The 27,491-nt window shown below is 53.4% G+C and overlaps 1 protein-coding gene across 1 annotated transcript; it reads right to left on the reverse strand.

Annotated features, from left to right (window-relative positions):
• Window positions 1–5,712: 5,712 nt before the first annotated feature.
• Window positions 5,713–25,076, reverse strand: LRRN2 (leucine rich repeat neuronal 2). Its single transcript, XM_010724222.4, has 2 exons — window positions 24,798–25,076; window positions 5,713–8,093 (listed from the first exon to the last, which is right to left on the reverse strand). The coding sequence occupies exon 2, from the start codon at window positions 7,805–7,807 to the stop codon at window positions 5,717–5,719; it is 2,091 nt and encodes a 696-aa protein (XP_010722524.1). The 5' UTR covers window positions 7,808–8,093; window positions 24,798–25,076; the 3' UTR covers window positions 5,713–5,716.
• Window positions 25,077–27,491: the final 2,415 nt, after the last annotated feature.

Genomic DNA, 27,491 nt, shown 5'->3' on the forward strand with positions numbered 1-27,491 from the left:
CGTGGCTCCTGTGCAGCCCCCTGCTTGCTCCTGGCTGTATTTCTCTGAGCAGCTTTGGGGAGGGCTGGAGTCCAGGATCACCTGTTGGCAGGCAGCTGGTTTGCACTCAGCAGCCATTCCTATTCTGCCCTGTAGCAGCTATAGAAGTAGTAATTAGGTTTGCTGGTAACCCCTGCCAATCTTGAAGCCTGCAGGGAAGTTCCTGGTTCTGCCCCTGCTGTCTTCTCTCAATGTAACCTACAATGTAACCTTACCCTGCCAGCAAAACCAACCCAGTCCCAACATGCTCCAAAGCACAGGAGCTGCATGAAGCGGATCCCATGGAGCAGAACATCAAAACACTCATCAGCTTCTGAAGCAATTCCCTTCCTTCTGCAGGTCCCAGATGAACGAGGTGATCCAGTGCTGCTTTGTGCACTCCGTGCAAGAGAAGCCCTCCCTGAGAAGGAACGATTGCATCGCTCCTCTGGGAGCCTTCCTGTATGTGCAGCTGGCCAGATGTTTCCACCAGGCTGGAGTAGGGAAGGAGGCTGTTACAGAGCACCTGTGTCCGTCCTGCAGAGCTTAGCAGGCTGAACAAATCCTCCCCTTTCTAACAGAATGTATTGGAGCAAGATGGAATTGCTCACCTCAGAGTTCAGCTTAACAGGGAGGGCTGGTGGGGTGTGTGCAGAAATGAGGTGGCCGTTCATCTCCTATGGGAAACAGCAGTGCAGCTGGCATTTCATCCTCATAGGTGCAAGTGGGATGTGGTTCGACGGGGAAGAGGTTAGCAGAAAATGAAGGCTTTGTTTTTACAGCAGCATGCCATATAGCAGGGCTACTCCTGCTTGGCTGCTGCTCTCTGAAGTCCTTCAGCTTCACTGTGCTGCTTTCTAGCTCATCTTTTATAGGGAAGCAGTGCTTTGGGGGCAGTGTCAGTGATGCAGGTGTCAGCATTAGGGAACCCTCTGAACAAGGGAACGCAATCTCTGTGATAGAGCAGCACACTGGACAAAGGCACACCTGGCTCTGGAGTAGTGGCAAAGTCTGCATTAAACCATCCTGGCACTGCAGTATCTGTGCACCCAGCAGTAAATCAGGAAGGACGTTTACCGGAGTGACTTAGTGGGATGCTTTAAATGGCACATAAACGTTTGCATATTGCTGCGAGCGTGGGAGCAGCTTTACAAGTGCTAGGTATTATTATTTTGTTTGGAAACGGTGTTCTCTTTAAAATCAGTACCACAAGGAAGAATACAAGAGCAAGCGAGTTAACTTGCTACAATAGTCTCATTATTGCCATTAGCAGAGGATTGTAACCCACACTGACAGCCCTTCCAGCTCCAGCTGTTGCTCTCATTTGGCATAAAGCAGCACTTGCTTCATCCTGACAGCACTCTTATCTCTGACCCTTGCTTGGAAAATTGTATTTTCTCCTCCTACCTGGAAATAAAATGTTGTAGACAGACCTTTAAACCATAAAGAAACCTTTAAACCATAATAACGCTGAACGTGGCTTAAAACACTGCCCATGAGCACTGTGCCATCAATCAGCCATGCTAACAGAGAGGACAAGGAGCGTGGCCCATTCATTAGGTGGGCAGCACATCCTCAGCTATTAACCCTGCGCAGGGAATTGGTGACTGCATGACTGTGCACATCACAGTGGGAATGCTCATCCATCCTTCTGTGCCTGGATTCTGCGTGTGCATTGAGTTCCCATTGCTCTCTGATGTTTTGGGTCCTATCCATCCGACAGCTGCAAGCTCCCAGTTTGGGTCTGAGGCCTGCCCTGCTGATGGGGGATGTTTAATTCATCTCCTTGGCTGCTCTATCCAGATTTAATGTCCTATAGGTGCCACTTATCTCTCTTCTCCCCACTTTCCCTTAACGCTGTGCAGTTCCCCTGTTAAATATTTACTGTTCTCTCCATACCAGCGAAGCTCACAGTTCCCTTCAATTTCAATTAAAGATTTACCAGGTGGGCACTGGCATCCATGGGGCAGCCCTTGTCCAGCACAGAGCATCTCTGTCGCTGCGCCGGGACGAGGCAGCTCATGGCAAAGCCTCATCACTGCTGTAATATTTATAATGAACCAACTTTTTTAGATCAATATTTTATTGGGAAGGTTGCTGGGGTAATTCACGCTCCGAGCATCCTCCCTCCGCCAGAGAGAAGCCTGGACTATTAGGAATAATTAACTTTTTGCTAGTTACCTTTCGTGAAGTCGTAAATCTTTAATGCTGGCTGGGAATTTAATAATGCAGATCGAGCAGTGACCTCAAAGCTGACAGCAAGGTTGGGGATGGGAGGGGGGCAGCTGGGAGCACAGTGAGGATGGAGGGCACAGAATCCATGCTCCTCCAGCCCAGCTGTACTCACACAGCTGCTTTGCGTGGGAGGAGAAACCCCCAAAATTTCCAGGAGGAAAACCCAATATTTCATGCAAGCTGCTGCCACCATCCTCTTCGGGCTCTTTCTCAGCTGCTGAGCAGCACTAAGAATTATGTTTCCAAGCAGGAAAGGCAGAAGGCTGTTCCTCATCACCCCCTCCACACACACACCAGGATTTTGGGATGCACCACAGCTTCTCCCCCTATAGCAGATGTTCCCCCCTCGCCCGCAGCCGGCTGTCACTGCGCTGCATTATTTATCCACTCGGTAACATTTGCTGGGATTTAGTGTTTAATAACTGTCACTCCAATATATCTTTCCTTAATCCCCCTCAGATCTGGCACGGTGGCAATTTTAAATATTTATCAGCTCCGTTTGTGTGTTCGCTGTTAAGGTTGCAATTTTCTTGTAATTAAAGATTTACAAGATGCTGCGTGAGGTGTACAAAGGGTTGGGAAAGACCAAAGCCCTCTGGCATTCAAGCTGGAAACCAGCAGCTCCCCATAGGTTTTCCATGGGTCTGAGTGGTGGGGCAGCCACCCCCAAGCATCTCCAAGCAGGTTTTGCTGTTGTTTTTCCCCACTGCTGCTCTCATTGTGTTTCCTCGTGGTGCAAAGCAGCTATCTACAAGGGATGGGACTTTCAGCCCCCTGTTGCTGTGGTTTTGCCCTTCCAAACCCTCACACTGCTGCTCTCCCTATAGCTCTCTGCCTGCTCCTCCCAGCTGGGCTCCAGCTCCTTGTTCCCTATCAGCATCCATTTCTTATTAGCAGGAGCCCTGCCACATGCAAACCCAAACTCAATTCCCCCTCCCTGCTCCTTATTAGGATTTAACACGGCTCCAGGATGACTCTACAGACTCCTGGCTCGCCAGCATCCATAGCACATTGCCATGGTGTGACAAAGCAGCACTTTGTCCCCAAACCTTTGCTTCTTTGGTGACCCCCCAAAGCAGGAGGTGAGCCCTGAGCACCTCAGTGCAAGGGGGAAGCATCCCAGAACACAGAGCAGGGATTGGAAATGAAGCAAAGCAACTAATTGCAAAGCACCCCGTCCCAACATCAAGGAGGTCAATGCTTGCCTGGCTCAAAGCAGACCTCCATCTGCCCCAGCTGCTCTCCATCAGTATGATTGATGGGCACCTCACTGCCCACCTGAGCTCAACTGAACCCATTTCCTCGGTGGTTGGCTCATGTAGGAAGCTGGAGCTGCAGTATGCAAAGGGCTGAGCAGCTTCTCTTTCCGTTTCCCCATTTTCAGAGCATTGCAGCAGAGCAGGGAGAGGTGATGGAGTGTTTGGAGGGAGAGGTGCTCACCGTGGAGATTGACAGGCAGGTCTTCCTGAAGGTTTTTTGAGCTGCACCTGCTTCATCCTAATGGCATCATGCATATGGATAACACTGCTGACATTTCCCAGGGAGGTTGGACGTTTTAATTCAAATCATTCTGCAGGAAGTGCTGGAGGAGAGGCCTGCTTTGATTCCCTAATGAACCAATGATGTGCCCATTGCATTTCTCTGGGAGCCCAAAGGACAGGGATGTGGGTGCTGGGGCTGCCCAGCAGTGGGTGCTGAGTGCAGGGCAGTGCTGTGGGGCTGCATGAAAGAGGGGCCCCTCTAGAAACTTGTTTTATTAGGAGCTTAAAATAGAGCCTGGCATGCTGTGTTCTCAGTTGGCTTTGCCAGAAGCCCTCTTGCATATGGGATCCATGATGCTGCTTGCACTGAGAAAGAGGAGGAGGAGGGATGGAGGGTGGAAGAAGCAGATATGAGACATGGAGAAATGAGAATCCAGCCCTGGATCTGCTTTGACTTCGGTGGCAGATTGAAGAGCCCTCCTGCTTTCCACTGCAGGCTCAGCCTGCGAGCAGAGGAGGATCCGTGAGCCCTATAACACTTTGCAGCCACTATAATTCACCCTGAAAAGCTCATTTCTGGCCTGATGCACCCGATCAGGAGCTGGAAATGGCACGAAAAATTGCAGAGGGGAAATTTATCGTTGGGCTGGTGCAGGATGCTGAGATTGAGCTGTGCAGTGAGGGCTGCGGGGTGCTGCCTCACGGTGCTGCATGGGCTCCAGCATGGGGACAGGGAGTGGTTTCACCTGACACAGCACATTGATAATAAACATCAGCAGCAGTGAATAGTGGATGAGGCACTGATGGTGCTCTGCAGCTGCTGCCCACAGCCAGGTCTGTGGATAGGGGGGTATAAATGGTTTGAAAACAGCTCCTTTTGGAGGTGAGGGATTTGGGATCTCCCTATGGAGGAAGGGAGCTGTACCCTGCCCCAGCTGAATTAATTGCATGCATCTGGCATTTCAACCTCTGGTTTGCAGCATTGCTTATTTCTCAGCAACTCTTTCAGTGGGTTGCAGCAGCCATTTAGCTGAACTGTGCAGTGCAATGGACCCCATTCATCTGTGACTTTTAACTCCTGCTTAAGAGAAAGCAGGAGAGCAGATTCCATGCTTTCCTCTCCTTTCACTTCCCATAGTGTACAGCAGTGCAGGGGCTGAACTGTCCTGGATCCCATTCCCTCCTGCATCTAAAGGGAGGTTTGTTACCATAAAGCCCTCTTGCTGCACAGCAGTACATACAGAAATTTAGAAGAAAAAAAGAAAAAGAAAAGCAAGAATATCCTTCCTCCCCCTCTCCTCCTTTCTCTTTCTGTAACATTACCCTCTGAAGTTTACAAAACAGCCATGAGATTGCACTTGCAGGATATGGGGTTGCAGTCAGGCAGCCCTACAGGGATGCCCATTACGAGATGCGTCACTGCTGCCACTTCTGCTCTGTTTGCCCCATGTGGCTGCCATCCATCCCCTCTGCTTCGCTCTGGGGGATGGCAGTGAGCAAAGGAGGGAGCAGTGGGAAGGAGCAGGGGGTGGGTTTGTGGCTGATTACTCAAGAAAAACAAGAAACAAACAAAGGAAAACGTATCCTAAAGGGAAATACTTTTTTTTTTTTTTTTTTTTTTTTGTATTTCCAAAGCAAGGACTGTCCAACCATGGAGCTGCCAGGGCGTGTGGGAAGGGGTGACCTACTGCCCATCCCTATGGCTCTTCAACCATCCCAGCTGTCCCAGGGCTGCTTGTAGGAGCTACACACAGATCCAGACCGTGTAGAGCTCTGCAAGCCCCGCGGCCAAGCTCTGCTCCTCAGCATCCCCACACTGCTTTGTCTCTTAGCCAAGTCCGTGATATTACACCGTGTCTTCACTTTTTGTTCTGTTTTGTGTGATTTTTTTCCTTTTTTTTTTTTTTTTTTTTTGGTAAAAAATAGTTTCTCCCTCCCTCTCCCCACCCCACTCCCACCCAACCCAACCAGTGTGACAGCCTTCAGGAGTCCAGGGGTGCCGCCTGCACCTCCACAGCCAGGAGCTGCCCGTTGCGTGGCCCCTGAGCCCAGTGCTGGGCAAGACGGGGGTAAACCACTCTCACGGCCCCTGCATCCCGTAGTGCATCACCAGCCCTCCTGGGCTCGTCCCCAAAACCGCAGCGTGCCACCAGGGCGGTGGCCAGCAGCAGGATGCTGAGGGCCAGCAGTGTCAGGAGGCACTGCTTGTCCCCGAGGAAGCGGTGGTGGCGGATGGCCTCTTTAGTCCTGGCGTTGACGCATGCCACCTTGGCCTGCAAGTCTACAAAGGCCACGTGGAGGCAAGCCCAGTACTCCGTGTCCTGGTGGAGCCGGGTGATGTTGTATGCATGGGTCCCCAGCGGGATGCGAGCGACGTTGGTTGTGTCCAAGCTGGAGCTGAGCAGGAAGCTGGACCAGGTGAGATTGGAGGAGACGGCGTTGAGGTGCGGCTTCCAAGTGAGCAGGATGTGGTAGGGCTGGATGTCCAGCACCACCAGCTCCAAGCTGGCCTCGCTATGCGGGAAGGAGCTGTTGACCAGCACGGTGATGCTCTTGGTGTCTGCCCCCAGCAAGTTTTGGGCCACGCAGGTGTAGAGCCCGGCCTCCTGTGCTGAGATCCCCATGATCTCCAGAGTCCCTTCGGGGTGCACCTTGTAGCGTCCATCATGTGCATAGGGGATTAACTTCACCCCCGAGGGGGTGACCCAGTAGATCTCCGCATCCGGCTCCGCCATCGCCCGACAATGCAAGGAGATGTTGTCACCATCCATCACTTCCAGACGGGAGGGAAAGCTCTGGGTGGAGATGAGAGGCAGACACCGATCCGTCATCTCTCGGAAGGGGACGTCCCGAATGTGCCTCCTTTTGAGGTCGGGGGGCTCAGCGCACAGCGTGGACTGCGGCTCGATGAAGCGGATGTGGGTCTCGGTGCTGTTGACCCAACGGATGACGCAGTCGCAGCGGATGGGGTTGCTGTGGATGCTGATCTCCTGCAGGTTGGGCAGGGACTCGACCGTCTGCTTATGCAAGGCACTTAGGGCGTTGTTGTTGAGCATGAGGGTTTCCATTTGGGGAAGGTGGTGGAAGGCGTTGGGGTGGATGAAGGACAGCTTGGGGTTGTTGGTGACGTCCAGCTTGGTCAGCTCGGGGAGGTTGATCAAGGCGAACTTGTCAATGGACACCAGCTCCTCCATGTTGTTGAGCCCCAGCTCCTTGAGGTGCAGCATGTTGGTGAAGTCACTCTGCCTGACCCTCTGCAATGGGTTTTTGTTCAGATCCAGGAACTTGAGGCTGGGCACTCGCTGCAGCGCCCGTTTGGGGACGGTCACCAGCTTGTTGTCATAGAAAGAGAGGCTCTCCAGGCTGCGCAGCCCCTCCAGCGCGTAGTCCGAGATCTCCCGCAGGTTCATCCCAGCCAGCACCAAGCTGCGAAGGTTTGATAGGGGCCTGAAATTCATATCCAAAATAGCATCCACCCTGTTGCCTCCGATCATGAGAATCTCCAGGCTGGGCAGCATCTGGAACCAGCGGCTGTCCACCATCCGCAGGAGGTTGGAGTTGAGGTGCAGGCGCAGGAGGCTGCCGAGGCCGGCGAAGGCACGGGGCGCGATCCTGCGCAGTTGATTGTGGTTCAGGTAGAGCTCCTGCAGGCTGCCCAACCCTGGGAAGCTGCTGTCGGGCAGCTCGGTCAGCCGGTTCTCCTCCAGGTGCAGGCTGAGGAGCTGCGGCATGCTCTTCAGGCCGAAATCCCAAACATTAGAGAAGCTGTTCTGCGACAGGTCCAGCTCTGTGAGGTTTCTGAGATAGTCCAGCTCGCTCTGCTCCAGCCTGGCGATGTTGTTGCTTTGCAGAAGCAATGTGTGCGTCCCCGCTGGCAGATCCTCGGGCACGGCAGTGATGAACAAATCATTGCAGTCCACGGTGGCAGCCTCCCGGTACGCAGAGCGCGGGGTGTACCAGGGTCTGATCTGGCACACGCACTGCAGAGGGCATTTCACCTTCCAGGGTACGATGGGGATGGCAGCAGCAGCCACTACGCAGAGCAGCAGCGAGCTGCCCTGGAAACCTCTCATTTTTGGGTGGTGGGACCGGCTTCCTTCGGTCGGGGAAAGCTCAGGGGGTGCAGCCAGAGAGGGGCATGGGGTGACCGTGGTGGGGATGGGGTCTGCAGGAGGAGATGCCCCAAGCGAAGCCCTCGGGGCAATCAGCCCCCACTGCCCTGCCTGCCCCCCCCAGCTGAGGGCACATCACCCCCTGAGCGGGGCCAGTCCTCTAATCAGAGCTTCGCCTCCTCTTCCTCCCCAGCGGGTTCATTTCGGCACTCTGCTGCGTTTTCCAGGTTGCTCCTCAAGATCATTCCTGAAAGAGGGCAGACAAGGAGTTGCATTAGGGAAGACCTTACACACGTGGAGTGGGCTGGAGAAGCAAAGCCCCACGCACGGGAGCTCCAGCATCAGCCCCAAGACATACTAATACATCCACTTCACCTGCTTTGTATCAGCAGCATCACCTCTCCCTTCCCAGCCCAAGAGGTTTGGATGTTGGCTCATGGTTGCTCAGTACAGGGCTACCAGCAGCCCGTGGAACCTCTCACACCCATCTCATCCTCTTTAGTCCTACACTGACTGCCCTGGCCTGGGGAATCCCACCCCAGTTGCCCTCTGGAAACCACAGGAGGGACTGGGACCAACCATCCAACCCTAACCATGCACCTCAGCACTTAAAGCACTGCTAGGATCTAATTAACAGGACCAGGAGTCGCTGAACTCATTAGAGGCTCCTGGAAGAAGAGAGAAGCCCATTAACCCCATCCATGCTGGGTGGACCCCCTCGTATCACCGCCTTGTTCTCCCTATAAAGGGCTTCCAAACAAACTTTGTTCAGCATTGACTCAACCAAACCTGATGCCAGAATCGATCCCTGCACCGCCTGCTGTGGGGGCACTGCCTTTAAAGCACCTCCTGCATTAAAGGAGGGGAAGGTGGTATTGATTTCTGCCGCTTCTGATGGACCCTCATCTTTCTTTTTAAATGCACGGACACTCCTGTGGCTGTAAATCTCTCCAGCCATTAAAATATCATAGAATTTTTTCTCCTTAAGAAGAAATAATATGAAAGAGTATGTATATATGTATATATAATATTGTGAAGAAGAGCCCAGAAAAGTGCTCTTGCCCAGGGCTGGCTATGGAAAGCCCTGTGTGTGAGGTGATGCTCCAATGGCCTGGGTGGTTGTATAGCAAAAGGACCCGAATTTACAGAAAACCATAATTTTCTGCTTGGGTTTCTGGTTCTGTTGGACACATTCCCCAAATGGATCAGGGAGGGCTGATGCTGGCACACAGCATTGCATGAAGAGGCAGCAGAAGACCAGAGGGGGAAAAAAAAAGAAAAAAAAAAAAAAAAAAGCCAGCACAAAATAGAAAAGCAACGAGAATGAGAATTGATGAGGCACAGAGAAGGGAAGAGTCTTTTCATCAGCAAGTTTGCTGGATGAAGCCAGGAGATAAATCACTGCATGGAAGGAGCTTTGGTCGCTGCTGCCTCTCCCCTGCTGCCACAGAGCAGCCCGGCTGTGGGAGATGGATGGCTGCAGCTGAGCCAGCTCCCTGCCCTCCCCTCTCCCTTAGCAGCAGTGAGAGGGGCTGATGGTCTCCGGGGTGTGCAATGGGGCGGGAGGTGATGGAGAGCTTCTGTCACCCTGATAGGGTGCTGTCTACAAAAGGCAGAGGTTGAGCAGTGGATCTACTCTGCAAGCAGCATCAATCCTGCACTGGTGTCCCCAGGTGACGTCCCCAAGGCTTAGCAGCCATCTCAGCCACCCTGGGTGCACAGCACTGCCCTGAGCATGCTGTGAGCTCCTGCCAAACCCTCCTCTTTTCTGAATGACAGCTTTACCGAATCTGAGTGTGGCTGTCACAGCTTTCCCATTTTGCTGTGCTCAGGCAGCCGTGAGCCTCTGCATCCCCATCAGTGCAGTGCCAGATGAGAAGTGGCAGCCAGATGCTGGAGGACCTGTCCCCCCCCCAATGCCTTTTTGCTCTTTTTCAGGGCACGATGCCATGGAGGATCCTAAGGGGGATCCAACCCTTGTGTGCAGGGAGCAGGAGGGTGGGAACACACAGCTCTGCAGGGCTTTGCAGCCTGAGATGCACACACTTGCTCCAGCCCAGCAGGATCCTCTCTGTGCACTGAGACGCCGATATCAGACCCATGCGTGCATCTCTCCTGCGTGCACCCCAAAAAGAAGGGATTTGTGGCAGAGCTTCAGCTTGGGGTCGTGGCACCCAGTGATGTTTATCCCTGTGCTGAAGTCACATCCGCACTGCTCAAACCTTACAGGTTGAGTTAATGAGAAAACCAGCAGCGAGTTAAAGGGTTCTGTATTGACTACTTACGAAACTTGGAAGTAAGGCACCCTGCCGTGATCTGAAAAGCTCCTCTATCCCTCTTTGTCTGCGGCATTCCATTCTGCAGGGCTTTGCTGTGATGGCCCATTGGTGTGGTGTGGTTGGGGATACGCACAGCATCACCATGTGATGCTGTTAAGCCCTCCGTGGCTCCAGATGTGAAATGTCAGTGCTGGAGCATCGCTGTGGGCTGTGTGATGGTGTGGAGCACAGGGTCAACCCCGAGCTACAATGTGCTAAGTACATCCCAAGGGATCTCTGAACTGCAGCATTCTGGATGAGCCACTCTGACAACTGTGATACTGGCAGTATCTACTAGATAGCTGTTAATCTCTAATGAGTGTTTTTAATGATCCCCTGCTTAACATACAATACCTGACGTGTTAAATCTCATTTAAAGTGCTGAGGTCCAGTCGTTATCTGATGGTGGTGGGGTGGGGTGGGAAATGATGGAGCTGTGGGTGCCCCTGTTTGCTGTGGGGAGTCGGACACGATGGTCTGTCGAGGTTCTTTTCAATCCCAACCGTTCTGTGATTTGAGGCATACAGCCTAGTGGTGTTGGGCTGATGGTTGGACGTGGTGATCTTAGTTTTCTTTTCCAACTTTACTAACTCTGTGATTATTCTATGACTCAAGGATTCTCCCCTCCCCACTGCAGCCATCTGCCGATGCTCCAACCAGCTCTGATTTCCTTCCAGCCCTCCAACAGCGATGGGCAGCACTGCCTCCATTGGTGCAGGTGGGATGTGGGGGGGTGAAAAGAAGAAGAGGAGATGGAGTGCTGGGGCTGTGGCTGGAGACCTCAGCAGAACCTCTGCTGGATGTGAGTTCTGCTTTTCTCCCAGACGAGAAGCTGATGGAATCTTCGCCATGCACACGTGGCACTGTGGATCAGGGATGCTCAGCTCCCATCTCAGCCTCATGTTAGGAGAACAGCAAAACCCTCTGGGCTTGCAGTCTGTTGTGTCCATACAAACCCTGTGTACAAAGCAATGGCACGGCAACGGCACAGCAATGCTCAGTGTTTCTGGAAGCTGAATGCCTCCCCGGCCCTCCTTCTGCAACCTGGTTCAGCAGCACAGCTGGGTTGCAGCATCAGTACCCCAGGGTGGAAAAGCAGCCTCTCCATTCAGCACAAAGCACCCAGACCTCAGCAGGGAGTTTGCTGCCACGTCAGAAAATAAACCAATAAATAAATAACTACAAATCCACCCAATCCCTCCGGTAACGTGGCAACTCCCCAGCACTGCTTTTCTCATCTGTATGCTTTGTCACAGCCCCGCACCATCCGCCGGGTGAGTGCCATGGCAACGCTGTGGTCTTTAAACACAGGAGTTTGTGCTGTGATCGCAAACAGCATTAGGCAATTTAATTAAGCAGCTGGCAAAGGAAAAACTTTGCCTGTTTGAGGCGTTTTATTAAATTCGGGGGCATTATGCAGCTCTGCGCCCTTGCTGCATGGTTGGAGGGATGCTCCTGCCCCGGCTCTTCTGCAGCTGTAAAGCAAATAAGCAGCACGGAGTAGAGGATGGGAAATCCTACATGGATCCTTGCAACCAGCAAAGGCACGGATGGGGCAAAGCCATGCTCTGTGCTGAGCTGTTACCCCCAAAAGGCATTTGCACAAGGCAGGGAGCAGAGCCCTCCGAATGCTGGGCTGCTGCTCTGGGTGTTTCTTTCCTCTGTTAAGCCATGTTTTGTGCAAGCAGACTCAGAGACTCTGCTTGCTGCCTGAAGGCCTCGTCCTGCAGCTCTCCTGGCAGGGAGGGAGATAACGTTGGTTCTGCTCATCCAGCAAGAAGCCAGCAGATAAAATGCTGCCAGGGAGCGTGCAAAGCAAACAGCTCCACTGCTGCATCTCCTATCAGCCCCATCCACCCGCAGCCGGCGGGCAGCAGCCATGCTCACACCCTTATCAGACTGCTGCTCCCCACCCCCCCCCTCCCCCAACAGTGCTTTGGGTGGTTTTTAATGAGGAGGGTTGGGAAATGAGGCTACTCTTCCTCATCTTTTGCTTTCAGGCTCTGGACCCACAGGTGTCCCTGGCTTCTGTGCTGGCCCTGAGTGGTCCTGTGCCATCCTCCAGCTATGGGAAGCCCCGAGGCCGTTTCACTGAGATAACTCCACCAGGAGCCCCGGGGCTGCCTGGTTTCAGGGTTGATCTCAGGGTTATCGTGTGCATTTGTAAATGTCTTTCAAAAGCAAACTGGATGAGCTGGCTGATCTCCCGGCTGGATTGCTGGGAAGATGGATTCTCAGCCTCAGCTTGTGGCTGAATCGTTCCTTACTCTGAAATATTGGTGTCCTCAGCAGACCCCGTGCTGCATTGGGCAGCATCTCGGTGCGTTTTTGGATGCTGCTCACACGACTGGCACATCTCCGGGCTGCAGCAGGGCTCAGCTGTGCGTGGCCACTGCAGCACTGTCCCCTTCCTCCTCACCTTCCCACTGCAAACAGCCCAAACCCAGGGCATCCCCAATAGCACGGGATGGCAATGGGAGAGGTGGGGATGGGTGGAATGGTGGCTGCTTCCCGTCCTTCTACCACTGACTCCGCTCTGCTGCTGTGCTCATCCTCCAGCTCGCTGTTTGCCCTTTCCAACTGTTGCTGCGCTCTCTCTGTTTCCAGAATGCTATCTCCCCAATCTCTTTCCTGAGTGGCAATAGCTAATTTAGAGCCCTTCACTGTGTAAAAGCCTCTGAGAGCCTCGTGCAGGGTTCCAAATGCCATTTGGCTCCTTCATCACCCGCAGGCTTTAGAAAATGCTATCTGCTATCAACGGAGCTCAGCACGGAGTCCATTCACCTCCCTGCAGTTCTTTTGCTTAGGACCCCGTGTGGGACCCCCAGCCTTGGGGCCATGCCTTGTGGGGATGCTGCTGTGCCCTTCAGTCCCTGCCCCGTGCCCTTGCCAGCATGCAGCTCTGTGTTTTTTGCACCAGAATCTTGCTCGTGAGATTTAGCTCCATTTTGCCAGGTTTGGAGGCAGAAATTAAGGCTTTCTTCCCCAAAACTCTGTGCGCGGCGATGGGGTGCACCGTGCAGCATCAGGGAGCTGTGCTGCAGGCAATGCCTGTCCCTGCTATCGCCTGGCAGACAAACATCCCCGGTGCTGCAATGAGCCACGTAGCTCCTCCTGCCCACTGTGCTGCTCAGTTATTGAAGTGCCTGGAAATCACCCCCAGCTCTCTCCTAATGAGCTCGCTACGGACCTGCTGTCCATGGCTGGTGGGGAGAGCTGTGCCAACGTGCACCAGATTGGCTCACAGCGAAGTGGGGGCATTGATGCATTCCTCTGAGCCCCTCTCCAACCCCTTCGCTTGCTTCCAAACCCCGCAGCCCCCCAGCACAGAACTGGGCAGCAGTGGGATGCAGCAGTGCAGCCTCTGTGCTGGTGAACAGCGTGCTCGTGTCACTTGTGCCATTAGCAGAGCCCTTTTCCTGCCATTTGCTGTCATTTTCTGGTGGCTGACAGACACCGCTGCTGCCGTGTGACAGCGGGGCCATAGGGCGCTGGGGATGGGAAGAGGAGGAGGAGGAGGAAGGAGCAGCATTTTCATGGGGGAGAAAGCCAAGGTTTAATGCTCTCAGCCTGCAGTCTGCCCACAGCCTTTTGTGCTCCAGCTTTCTGGCTATGGGGTAGACAAGAGGATAGAAAGGAGAAAAAGTGGTGGGGAAGGGGGGCACCCTGGAAAAGCAGAAATCCCCAAAGGTGGCAAATCAAGGAGAGCTCTGACTCTTGGCTACAGCACTGAAGGAGGGGAGAAGGCACTCTCAGATCTCTGCCCGCCCTGCTCTGGTTTTAGGATGTTTTCTGCAGGGCCTCATGGTTGCACGCCCATGAGTGACACCACGGCTTGTTCCACTCCTGGGTTTTGGGAGGAGCTGCTATGAATGGATGCTGAATGCACGAGGAATTGAGCACTGAGACTCAGAGCACTGAGACAAGCACTGGCTGCTTGGCAGAGCCCTGGACTTGAAAGTGGAGCAGATGCCAGTCCCAAACAGCCCCGTCAATTCCAGCTAATAAAAAGGATATTTTGCATGTTGGGCATTTTGCAGAAGCTTTAATGAGAGCAAACAAAGGCTGCTTGGTGCAGATCAGGGGGTGCAGGAGAGCAGCACCCCCTGCACCCAGAGGACCACACAGCAGCTCCATGGGGCTGAACAGCAACAAGGAGGGTCAGTGCCCCCAAAAAAGCCCCAAATGGTGACACTGGAACTGCTGTGCCATGCTACAGCCTGATGTCTGCCGCTTCCCACGTGGGCTATCCAGGAGAAGGAAGCATCACCGGAAGGGTTAACTTTTTTTCCCTCTTCCCATTTCCTAAAGGAGGGATTTCATGCCATGCTGAATAAATAAAATAATGTGATATTACAAAAGACTGCAGCGCAGTATATTAGATAGCACAGCACCGTTGCAGGGCGTCTGTCAGCACCAATCACCGTGACTGATGACTTATCAAGAATGGACCTGACATTTCCAAATGAGCTGTTTTGATAGAGCTGTCATTCAAAAGGGATCTAAAATAAAATAATAATAATAATAAAAGCACCCGATAGGAACAGGAAGGGAAAATGGAAAACATTTGCCGCCTTCATCCCGCCTGTTTAAGGCTTCCCAGCTTGGCAGCGAGACAATGAGGTGCGTGGCACAGTTCAGCAGTGCTTTGCTGCTGGGGGAGCTCCCTGCAGGAAATGGGGGGCTGCAGCCCCGCACCTCGCCCGGCTGGCATGGGGGGCTGCATTGCAAGGGGCTCTTTTGCATTGCAGAGAGCAAGAGTGGGGTTGTGGGTGCTTGCCTCCAAACGGGCGCACGTCCCAAATGGGTGCATGGCCTTAGGGTGGGTGCAGCTGCAGCCCCTCTGTGTTTGCATGGCTGGGAGATGGCGGGGTAGGGAGGGGAAGGAGCAGCTCGAGATAACTGTCTGTCCTTGGAGGAACTGACAAAATATTGTTTTCCTAAAAGCCCCAGAAAATGCTTTTCGCATGACTGAGCTCCGCGGAGATACTCATCCATTCGAGTCACAGAGGCAGGAGGAGAGGGGCTGCTCTGGGAGGAACTTTGGGATGTGTCATTAATGGTTTGAAAGGAGTGTGAAAAAACCCAGCCTGACGCTGGATGTAGGCATGTGTATGGATAGCAAGAGAAAATGGTAATGAGCACAGAACCCAACTGCCACAGCTCTGACCTGCAGCGAAGCAGCGATGCTCAGCATCGCCCTGCACCCTCCAGCCTTGAGCTCTGCCCAATTAAGCACACAGCTCTAACGGGGTCTTCCTGGCCCTAACGAGCCCCCGTCGTTAGCTGATTGCTGTGCTATGTCACTGCCACTTGTCAGCACGGTGACAGCGGGAGCAGCGAGGTGACACTGAGATGTGGAGCAGAGTTGATTTGGTCAAACAGGGGAAAACTACGGCCATCCAAATTTCTGGATGGGGTTGAGCTGATGGTTACAACCCTAGGCAAGGGCCCACATCTCCCTGATTTTGCCAGGAACAGGCAGTGGGGCTGCTGTGTGCTGTGATGTTGTAGGATCCCAGCATAGGGTGCATGGGCTCTGGCTTTGGAGGATCTCTACAAGCACAGAACCACACAATTGTTGAGGTTGGAAAACAATCTGGGGATCGTTGCATCCAACTGTAAGTGTGACCTATTGAGTCTATCCCTACCCACATCTGTTAACACCATGTCCACACATCTCTTACATACCTCCAGGCTCAGGGACTCCACCACTTCCCTCGGCAGCCCATTGCAATGCTTGAGCACCATCTGCATGGAGAGATTCTTCATAATATCCAATCTAGAGCAGATTTCCAGCCTTCCAGGTTTCTCAAAGAGTCCCAGAATCTCACAAGTCACATCTCTGGTTGTGACACCACTCCTGCAGCCGTTTGAAGCCATGAGAATCACCGAGCTTAAGCCTTTCCTTCACCAAGATCTGTCCATACGAGTGTTTGCATGGTACTGCACCTCAAGTATTTCAATCTATGAAGCATCTATTTTACAACTTGGATGAGTTAGTTACTGAAAGGCTGCTTTTATGGTTTCAGATGTCACCCACCAAGTTTTAAAGTCTGAAAACCTAGCAGGGCACAGAACGTGTTTTCCCCTTAAAGCAAAGCTACTGTTCAGTTTGAGCAATGACTGCCGGACACCAACTTGTTCCCCCCAGGGAATGTTAATGGTTTTAATTGGTGCTGTTGGAGAGCTGCACCCCGGGAGGCTCAGCCTCCACCGAAATGGAGGAGGAGCATTGAGGTTCAGCCAATTTCACCTGCCACTCCTTCGTGGGCCCCACGCAGCTCCCACCAAATGGGATCTCCCAGTACGAGGGGTGCAGCCACCGCCTCCTTCCATTTAATCAGCCATTCAAGTGACAGGCGATTCGGTGGGACGATGGATTCCCTAGGAAACATCACCAGCTCCGAAAGGCGCAGCGGATGACGATGCCATGGGGATGTGGGGATGGAAGGGGAAGAAGGGGGGCAACGGCCGGAGATGTTTGGCAGCAGAGAGGTAAAATCAGAATGGGGAAATAATGGTGCGCTGTTTCAGATTAAATGACAACCCCCTGCTTCAAAGGGCAAGCGGAGAGGCTAACAGACTGTGACAAAGCAGAACACATGGACACGGGCAGCCAATTCCCCTAAATACGGCTTTTTTTGGCCTTGATGTCTGCAAACAAGTGGCCTGCAATAAAAAATGAATGTATTCCCCTGCACTCCCCACCATGGGCATGGCTGTGGTCCTGGCCCACCCCATCCCCACGGGGCTCTGAAGTGGTGGGGCCGTGGGAGAAGGAGCGAGACGGCATCACTTAGCCTTCATTAGGCCAAATTAAAATCAGAACCGAGATGACAATTACAATTTGTGCCCGGCTAATTGTTCACCTCAGAAGCTGATCGTTGTGCAGATTGGGGAAATTAATTGTTTGCAATCCCAGGTGGGCTGACTCTGAAACCTGCTGGAGGCATGGAGCTCCTGTGGGCACCGCAGCCAGGAGATGTGTGCTGCACTGCTGGGGGGCTGCAGACCCCAATCCTTGCTTCAACCCACCCCGAGCAGCTGCAGAGTGGCTGAATTTGGTGCAGCTTGCAGCCCGGCCCCTTGCATCTTGCAGCCTGTTCCTTTGTAACACACAGCCAGCTCCGTGGATTTCACCCATTGGAAGGGTCTTAACTCATCGCTTGCCATCTCCTCAATGGGAGCACTGCTGTCCTCACTGCTGGGTGACAGAATGGCTTTGCTTGTGATGTCTCTCCCTGCCCACCCTTCCTTCTGGGGCCAGGGGTGCTGCAGCCATTGCTGCTCCTGATGTCAGCCGAACTCCTGTCAATCAAGCCCGACTCTTCAGAGCATCCTGCTGGAATTCAGATTTTTTTAATCCCCGGGGTGCTTGGGAAAGGGTGTTGTGAGCACTCGGGTGTAAATATAGCTTCTAATGAGGCTGCCAGAGAGGGGGAAGGTGCCAGATTTCAGCGGAAACGGAGACCTCCAGCTTCTGCCTTCTCCCACCCTGCAGGTTGCTGGCAGGATCTCGGCTTCGACGCTGCTGCGTGGGAGCTGGATCCCTGCAGAGCTGGGGCTGGGCATGCTGCAGGCCCATCCATGGGCCAGTACCTTTTGCAACCTTCAACTGGGTCCTTTGCAACCTGCAGCCAGGTCATTTGCAACCTGCAGTTGGATCCTTTCCAACCTGCAGCCTGCATCTTTGCAACCTGAAGCTGGGACCTTTGCAATCTGCAACCAGGTCCTTTTGCAAACTGCAGCCAGGTCCCTTGCAACCTGCAGCCTGAACCTCTGCAATCTGAAGCTGGGGCCCTTGCAATGTGTAGCTGGGTCCTTTGCAACCTGCTGCAGTCCCACACTAGAAGGCTCCTTTTCCCTCTCCTCCTCCTTTTCTCACCTGCAATTCCTAAAGCAGACTGCAGCTCCTCTCCCTGGAATCAGGGTCTCATTTGCTCACTTTTCTTTGGCTCTCAGACAGCTCCTGCAATCCCAGCAGCCTGGGGCACAGAGCATGGAGCACTGCCAGCAGCCAGGCACTGGGACATGATCACTCCTATGCTGTACACACCTAATGAGCTGCACCAACATGACAGCAACAGCAGCTCATAACACATAACACAAGTGTGTGCTTGTGCCTTGCAGCGATGTGAGTGCTGGAGAGACAGGTGCATGCCAGGAAACGATGGTATATGTATCCATGACATACCATTGCCCTTTGTTGTATGCTGCAGATACAGAAAAGCCCACAGATGGTTGGGGTGGGATGAAGCACAGCCTCCAGAGGGAACAGGGAGCAAGATTTTCAGCCCTGGTGAGCCTGACTGAATGATGCAGACAGCTCTGAAGCTCTGGACACTGAGTCTTTGTGAAAAATCAAGGCAGCATGGCACAGGAGCTGGGACTGGAGAGGGATGCTCACATCTCTTCCATTTATTCCTACATCTCTCTAATCAACCAAGCAAGCAGCACGCCTGGAGCTGCAGCATGCAAGCTGCTTGAAACCTCCTCTCCAAAGATATGAAATCCGTGAGAAAGTGTCCATTGCTCCGTGCTGCTCCTGGTCATCCTGAGACCCCAACCCACTCAGCACAAGGCTCTGTCCCCATCCCATGGGCATCCTGAGCCTATGGCCAGCACAGGTCTGCTTGGGGTGACTCCATCCAGGCAAGCACAGCTGCATCACCCAGGGGACTCTCCCCAGCTGAGCAGCATGGAAACAGAAGGATCAATAGGAGCGTGGCTGTAACCCTCCCCCCTTCCTGCCCACACCGAGGCCATGGCAGCATCCTTCAGAGCAGGGATGCTCGGGGCAATGTCAAAAAGCCCTTTTGAGCTCTGCTGCCCACGTGGCTGGCAGCAAATCCAAACTGCTGTGAGGAGGCTGTCACCTGGGGAACACACATCCATGTCAAATTGGCACTGGGATAAGGACTCACTTCCCAGTTCAAGTGCTGGGACAGCAGCTCTGGGCAGCTGAGCACTGGGTTCTTGCACTACCCTCTGCTCCCAGCCCAGGGGATGCTTTAGGCTGAAGTGCTCTCACTGCAGCATTTTGATGTCGATCCCTTCAGATGGATAAACCTCAGCTCTTTGCGCTTTCTTCAGCAGGTGGGGAAGAACAGTTTATTAAACACAGCTTAAAAAAGGGAAGGAATTCCTGAGCGTAATTAAAATCTAAGCCACGATGGGACGTCTGCTGTTATTTCTCCAGAGATGCCTGTTGCTGGAGACAATATTTCTTCAGCTAAGCAGTAGTGCTGCAGGCAGGGAATGCTGCACAGGGGCAGGAGGGCAGCCGTCTGCCTATGCTGACCTGAGGGTCACAGGTGATGTTTCAGCAGCTCATTAGGACACAACAGCCATAAGGAGCACGCGGGTGGCACTGCAGGTTGGATGTTGAGCTGCTCCCAGTGCTGCTGGCAGAATCCTGTGCTATGAAGGAGCTGCGCAGGAGAGCTCAGAGCTGCACTGAAAACCCCACGCTGACCTCAGGTCCTGCTCCATCCCCACAAACTGCAATGGCAAATTGTCCCTAAGCCGCCCCAGTGAACCTGGGCGAGGCGTTAATTTTTGGTGTTAAGCATAGGTTGAAAACAAGAGAGCATTGATTTCTCTCTCCAAGCTGAGTTTGGCACCTCAGAATGCTGTTCAACCCTGCGGTGGTTTGGGGGTTTGCATGGGGCTCCTCTCATTTCTCTGCTTTCTGCTGCATCTCTGTCTTGCAGGAGCAGTCCCTCTCCATCCCCGTATGTCTGTGCTCTCCTCTAGGGAAAAAAGAAGCTGTGCTTCAGCACCTGCTTGTGCAAAGGGCTCCAGCTTTTTCTGCTCCCTAGGAAGCTGTGCTGACAACACCAGGGCAGCATCCCCAGCCCGATCCCTGCTGAGCACCCAATGGGATAAATCCGTTCTTTGAGGCTGAGGGGAGGCAAAGCAACATCCAGCAGTCAAAGAAAAAAAAACACTCAAACCGTAGATTACTGCAAATGCCAATAAGTCATTAGGAATCACAAGAAAAATGTAGGGTTGCCATAGCAACTGCCATGCATGGCTTTTGGGGATGCTTCACCCCTTCCTAGGGCGGGGATGGAGGAAAAGCTCTGTGCTGTGGCATTGTTCCTATTTGGTTTGGAGGTGTTGAGCCCCACTTGGGGAGCAGAGAGGCTTTGCCACCAATGAAGACCTCAAGGACAATCCCAATGGGATGGGGATCATGGGGTCTTCCCATCCATGCAGAGCTGCTGGGCCATTTCTCTCACCTGGCACAGCCCCGTGGTGCTGAGCCTTCCACACAGCTCCTTTTCCATTGCATCTTTTGACAAATGCTTTAGCAACATTCAACCTCTCCCTGTTCTGTGTCCCCCCTGCTTCCCTTTCCTGCGCTCTCCCTTCACCCACAGCATCTCAACCAGCAGAACCCTCTGGGTGCCACAGCATCAAAACCCCATTCCCTTCCCCTAAGTGCCACAGGTGCCTTAGCAGCAAGATGCAACAAGATGCCCCACAAAGCAGAGCGAAGGGAGGACACTGCTGGGTGGACAGGAGCTGCTCGGAGCCTCTCACTGCAAACTTCTCCCCCTCCCTGCTGGGGTTTTTCAACTCATTTAGCTCCATAATCCCATTACTGACAGGCGCTGCCCAAGGAGACCGTTTGCATCAAGGACACCAGGAGAACCAAGGTTGGCCCCAAGCCCTGGGCAGGGCAGATGGAGCAGCGCAGTGGGGAGTGCAGTGCTGCTGGGTGATGCCTTAGCGTCCATCACCCATTTCCCTTCTAAGCACAGCAGTTTCCCAAAGGAAAATGACTTTGACTGTATGTTCCTCCCATTCTCCGTCCCCATTCAGCACTTGGGAAAACATAAAATAAAGCAAAATGTGATGCTTGGCTGCTCTGCGGCTCGGAGCTCCCCAGTGCAGTGTGACATGGAGCCAGCCCTAACTGCTGCTCCTTCCCAGTGCTCAATGCAGGGTCAGATCCTGCTGCTGCACCGCAGGTGTGAGAAGGTCTGACCTGACTCCGGACCAATGGAGCAACGTGACCCACACGATGCTGCACAAATCCGGCCCTGGGAAGCCTGGCTGCCCAGCCATCAGCACATAGAAGGGAGGAAAACTGACTCAGGAATGGGAATTGGCAAATTTTCTCCATGTTTCTAAAATCATTCGTTGGAAAACGCAGCTCTGGATCAACTGCAAGCATCTGCAGATTCGGATCAGACGCTGCAGAGCTCTCAGAGCAATGCCTGAACCCAACTGGACCCCTCAAGTCAAGCAAGCAGGGCTGGTTCTGCGTTTCCAAACCACGTTTTGAAAGGCTGAACCTTTGAATTAAATTGAATTATCATACTCTGAAAGAGCGATGGGCACCCAATTAAAACACGCATTCGGCGCAAAACAAATTGCTTCATTTTGTAACGTTCCATAAAGAGAAAAGAAGAATTCTTGTTCTTTTCCCAGGTGCCAGCATCGCTTTCTCTGTTTTTCCACACTGATGCTCTTCACCCACACGGCCCTGCTGGGATAAGTGGGGTTTCCCTGTGTTTTCTACCCCCAAACTAAGCTGGGATTAGTTCTCCTGTTGGGAAAGGTTGGTTAAAATGCAAAATCCCCTTTATGTTGATTGCAAACTCGGCACTGATGAAAGCTTTTACATTCAAAGCAATTGCTGCAGAGCACCACGGCTTCGTGCAAACTGCTTTGTTTCCCAGTATGAAGCTGGAGATGAGGCTCTGCTCAGCTATGGGCAATGGGAGGACAGCGTGGACAGACCCTGACCCTGCACACCAACTTTGATGCTGGAGAGGCTGCTTTATGGCCAGTGATAAACGCCACAAAATATGGTTTTATAATAGTGCCTGGGATGGGCTTTTAAATCCAGCGGGCAGCTCTGGGGCCTGGAGGGGTCAGAAAATATGGGCGCATTTATAAGCTGCTGGAGGGGGAAGCTGGCATTCATTCTGAGTAAGGATGGTGAATAATTTATCATGAGTGATTTGTTGACTAAGTTCCTCTCTTCTGCCCGTCTGGGTGAAAAGCACCCCGGTGCACAGAGCCAGCAGCAGGCTATAAGGCACTGCTACATCCCAATTAAGCCCTTTGTGAACGGTCTGGGAACGGATCCCGATTTTCCCATATTTCTTTGTTATTTGCTATTGCATTCCACAACAGAGCCGGGGCGTCGTTCCCACTGTTTGCAAACAGCTCGCAGGGAGCATGACATGAGATGTCTGGGGGGGCTGCTCTGAGGATCCATCTCCCCCCTCTCTCATGGGATAGGGGCATCACTGGGACCCCACTCCTTGCCCTGAGGGACCCTGCAGCCCGCCCCCAACATGCAGCACACAGAAACAGGGCTGGGGGCTGCCAACCCCCTGCTGAGCCCCCGCTGCTCCCAGCTGTGACCGGAGTGATTTTCTCGGCCATTTACTCCCTTCCTAAACCCACCCATTGGAACAGCCTCTTACAAGCCCTCTATAAATTTATTCATCACAAAATACTCTCTGCTGTCAACCACCGTGTCACTGCCTGGGTGCTGGATGCTGCCTGGGTGTGAGGTCAGTGTGGAACGGGGGGAACCTGGATCCCCACAGAATCCCCACAACAAACAGGGGTTGTTTGGGGCATGGTACAACTGGTGGTCAATGAGCATCAGCAAACAAAGCCCAACCCCTACATGCAACCCCGAGCCCAAGGAGACCAACTCCCTTCATAGGAACAAGTTTAGGACTCACTGAATTGTGATTTTTCTCTGTTCCCAGTGCATTCCCAGTAAGCAATCCTGCTCCTTGTGGCTCTGTCCAGGGCTGGGCTGGGAGCTGCTGCTCACGCTGCAGACATTTCCCCATTTCACGGCCAGGAGAGCCAAAGTCATGGATGTATCCCCATCATACCAAGCTGGGAAGGAGCTGCTGTGGGTCAGTGCCATGCTGGCAGCTTCTTAGGAAATCTGCCACGTTCTGGTCCATGCTCAAGACCTCCCTGCATGCCCCATCCCTACCCTAGGCAGAAATTTAGGATCACCGAGCTCTCAGCCCCAGAGGGATCAGCATGCCCTGCTATGGGTGTTCCTACAGCTCAGCCCCAGCAGCTGACACTGAATTTCTCATTTCACGTTGCAGAAAATAAAAAAAGAAAAGGTCCCACTCAATGGAATGAGCTTAAAATGGCAGAGGAGCAGAATGTGGCACTGAGTTTTGCTTTCATCTCTCCTCTGCACAGCCCCTGATGCCAACACCAAGGGGGTGACAAGGCAGCTCTGCACCAGCGCAAGGAGAGCTCTGCCCACTGCAATGAGGCTGGATTGGAGGGATGGGGGTCTCCTGCCATAGCGAGGAGGACGGCAGCTGGTCGGTGGTGTTCCATGTCCCAGACCTGACCACCAGTGACTGATGGGCTCAAAAAGTCCCACAGCAGGGAGCAGTCAGCACTGCATGGAACTTGCACTGAGCCTGCAGCTACAAAGAATTAAGGCAAGCAATGTTTGCTTCCCAGCTTTGCTACGGGCTCTACCTGCATGCAGGCTGCAGCATCAGGGCTGCTTGTCCTCCAAACAGCAGCAGGGGCCGGGTCCTGGCTCAGCAGCTGCACAGCAACATGGCTGGGGGGGGAAGGGTAGGGAGGGTGAGGAGATGGACAGGGTCTGTATGTAGCCAAGGGGCCTTAATTCACAGGGGCGCACAGACCCCAGGATTCCCAATCCCCATTGCTGCTGGGCTGGCAGCACCCTACAGCCACAGGAGGGGTTGCTTTTCTTGTACACAGCAGTGTGTGCACGGAGAAGGGAACTAAGAAGGGGTAAAATCAATACGAAACCAGCAGAGACATCATTAAAATGACCCCATGAGCTTCTCCTGCAGAGCATCCCAAAGCTTCTTACCTCCCCCAGGGGCCATCCTTGCAGTGTGGGGCTGTGCACCCCCAGCACCCTGCTGCCCTGCTGCCCATGGGCTGCACCCCCACTGCCCAGGGTTCCTGGTTTGCTTTCCCCTTTCTTTTTGCCTTGCTGCACTCTCTGCAGGCTTGTGCCTGGCACTGGTGGGTAAAAGCAGGTTGGGAAGGAAGGAGGGAGAGCACAGGACCAGGCTGCTGGATTTCATACAGTCTCTTCTTTATGCCTTAACTTTGACACTTCCTCCAGGGCTCGGGCACAGAGAGGTTAATGCTTGAAAGTGCTGCTCCTGGCGGGATCACATCCTGCTGGCATCCCTGTGCAATGCTGGATGGGTTTCACATTTCGGTCTCGGTGGCACCAATGCAACCCCACTGCATCGCCATAGGGATCGTCATAATCACCCCATCAGTGCCCAGGCAAGAATCAGCCCAATCCCAGAGAGGGTTTCAGGGTAGGACTGGCAATCCAGCTCCCCCATCACTTCTGAGTGAAACCTTTCCCTGGAGCACCCGTTGTGCTCCTTGCCCCCTCCTGGACCACTCAGCAGAGATGCACAGATGCTGCGTGCACTTCCTATTGTCATCTGCTTATCTGCTCATTTTTGAATGCATCATTCATACCAGAGATCAGACAGAGAGGAAGGAAGGGGTAAAACCCCAAACAAACAGCAGAAGCCCCAGGCACAGGAGCATCCCCCCTCCCCCCCAAAGCCGTGACCACCCGACAGAGCTAATAAGGCTGGAGCCCTACTCACCACTGGGGTCTCCTCCCGTCTCCCATCACCGTGAGCATCCGCTGCGGCCGCCGCTCATCGGGTGCGGGCAGACAAAGGCTGGGGGTGCTTTGGACCCATCAAAGAGCCCTCCGGTCCTACGGGGAGGGAGGGGGGGGGACGACAGCCCACCCCTGCACGCTGCCTCTGTGCTCTCTCTCAGCGCCTGATCCGGAGGCAGCGGGGAGAGAAATCCATCCTCCCCTCGCGCTGCAGCCGCTGCTGCCCCCTCCTCCTCTTCCTCCTCCTCCTCTTCCTCCTCCCTTCTTCTCCCCTTCCTTTCCCCGTCCTCCTCCTCCTCACTCGAGCCTTGTCGCCACGACGTGCCACCCACCCGAACCAGCTCCTGCTGCCTTAACTCCTGCAGCCCTGGTGAGCACCGTGACACCAAGCACCCATCCATGGGCTGGTGACATGGGGACAGCCACCCCTGGCACCCCCACAAGGCAATGCTCCCCAACAGCTCCCATTAAAGTGGAGCTGCTTGCTTGCACCCCACGGCATCCACAATGCCTCCTGCTCCTGATGGGGGCAACATGGGGACAATGACAGGGGGGTCACAGAGTTGAGGTTCCTCGCACGGAGATTCCTGGCACTGTGCTGGGAGAGTAGTGGGGAGGGTGATCTTCTTAAAGGGTTTCTTCCCTTCCACAGCCTGGTTCCTGGCACCAATCCTGTCCCCATCCTGCCCCTGGTGACACTATGGATGCCCCTGTGTGTTTTGTTGAATATCACCTCCAGTTGGGTGGTGACCACATCCCCAGTAGGACCCGCTGCCCATGGCTCACCTCTGGCATTCTTTCCCATTAATTGGAAGAAATAGTCCCTAACTGCCAATAGGAGCCTGAGAATGGCAGATCTATCACAACCCAAGGGCTGCTGTAGGGCAGGATTTCAGTCAAGCCAAGATTTCCCCTTCTTTAACCACGATCCAATCCGAATTTCAGTGGAATTATAAAGTCAAATTTGGGGTGCAGAAGCCTGGAGGCTGAGTCCCAGAAGGCCGACTGTGGTCAGACAGAGAGAACCAGGGTTAATCACAGAATCACATCCCTACAGAACCACAGTATGGATCTTAAAGCTCATCCAGTTCCAACCCCCCCACAGATGTAGGCACAGATTTGGGCTCAATCAAGGCAGGATTCTGCAAACCAGTGCAGCAGAGCAGCCTCAGCTTTTGTTTCATTGCCAGCAATACTCCCCCCAAAATGCTTTTTCATCTGATGTCAGAGCCCCACAGATGCCACGTGCCCCAGGGGTGACAGTGGCCATTGAATCACCATCTCATGCGTGCATTTGCCTGGAGCTCAGGGATGGAGAACAGCCTCACACACACGCGCCAGAGCCAGTGAGGGAGAAGAGGAGAGATTGGAGTGACCTGATTTAATTGGCAGGACTTCAATAACATAAAATCCCTGCCCATGTGCCCAGACCAAATGGGTGATGTTCTGGCATGTTGGCCCCCATTCAGCAAAGCATTTAAATGGAGAGTTAATGGGAGCACATGCTTAACGTTAGCCTCGCTTAAATGCTTCGCAGCACAAACTGAGAGGCAAAGAGGGGTGTCAGCTGGAAAATTCCCTCGTGGCTTTTTAAGTAACAAGGGGTGAAACTTGAGGCTGCATCCAAATGCTGGAAGAGGTGGGGCAGTGCCAAAACCAATGAGCACCCTATGAAGTGCAGGGGGAAAGACCCTTTTGCTGCCCACTCTGTGCCCCTCCGAACTGGGAATGGAGACCCACACCACTGGTATGGGGGTGAGCAGCAGCTGCTGTGCCCAACCATTGCTCAGCAATCCATCCTTGTGTGCCAGCCACCCAAGTGGCCCTGAGCCCTCCCTGTCTCACACCTTGCTGCTAATCATGCTGCTCCCTGCACAAAGCCAGCCCGCTGCAGAGGATGACTAATGCATGTCACTCTCAAGATGCTATCTTCAGGCAGATGAGTACAGCCTGATCCAGGTTTTAATTGTGTGGGATTTTAGCCGAGATGGTGCTAATTTATTTTCTCTGCTGCTTCAGCACTTCTCATGGCTCTCATGCATGCACTTGAAGTCACCTGGAAGATATTCCCCTGGTGCAAGGGGTTAAAGCTTTTCTTTCTGGAGCAGCAGCTCGCAGTCTCAATGATGTTCTTCCCCTGTAGCCAGTTATATGTGTAGGACTGGAAGGAGCTTCGCATTCTCTTCCAACCCCAAATTTGCTCCATCCCTGGAGATGCCCAAAGCCATGAATGGGCAGCATGAGCTGGTGGGACACTGAGCTCATGGCAGAGGTTGGATGGGATGTCAGGTCCCTTGCAGCCCAGCCTTCCTATGACCCTGTGTTTAGGTTAGGAATGAGTTGATCTTTGAGGTCCCTTCCAACCCAACCGTTTTATGCTCCAATGATTTCAGCACAGTTGTTGTAGGGGGGTGGGGGCTCAAAACGTGTGGCACTGTCTCACCATACCTCCATTCCAGTCAGAAGTAATGGTGACCAGGGAAATTTCCTCCTTTCTTATGGCCCAGCTTGCTCCTGCAGGTTTGCTATAGGCAGGATCAGTTCCAGCAGTGATTTCCTTTCCTTCCTCCCAGCTATCTCCTCTACCTCACTGTCCCCACTGGGGATAGAGAAGCTGGGCACAAAATGCCGACATCCCCTGGAGCATCGCCTGGGTGTTACATGGATACAGGAG

Source organism: Meleagris gallopavo, chromosome 28 (genome assembly GCF_905368555.1).
Source record: "Meleagris gallopavo chromosome 28, MGAL_WU_HG_1.1, whole genome shotgun sequence".
Taxonomy (NCBI): domain Eukaryota; kingdom Metazoa; phylum Chordata; class Aves; order Galliformes; family Phasianidae; genus Meleagris; species Meleagris gallopavo.

What these genes read in the sequence shown, in the direction of transcription:
- LRRN2 (XM_010724222.4), bottom strand. Translation starts at nt 7,807, where the DNA reads ATGAGAGGTTTCCAGGGCAGCTCGCTGCTGCTCTGCGTAGTGGCTGCT.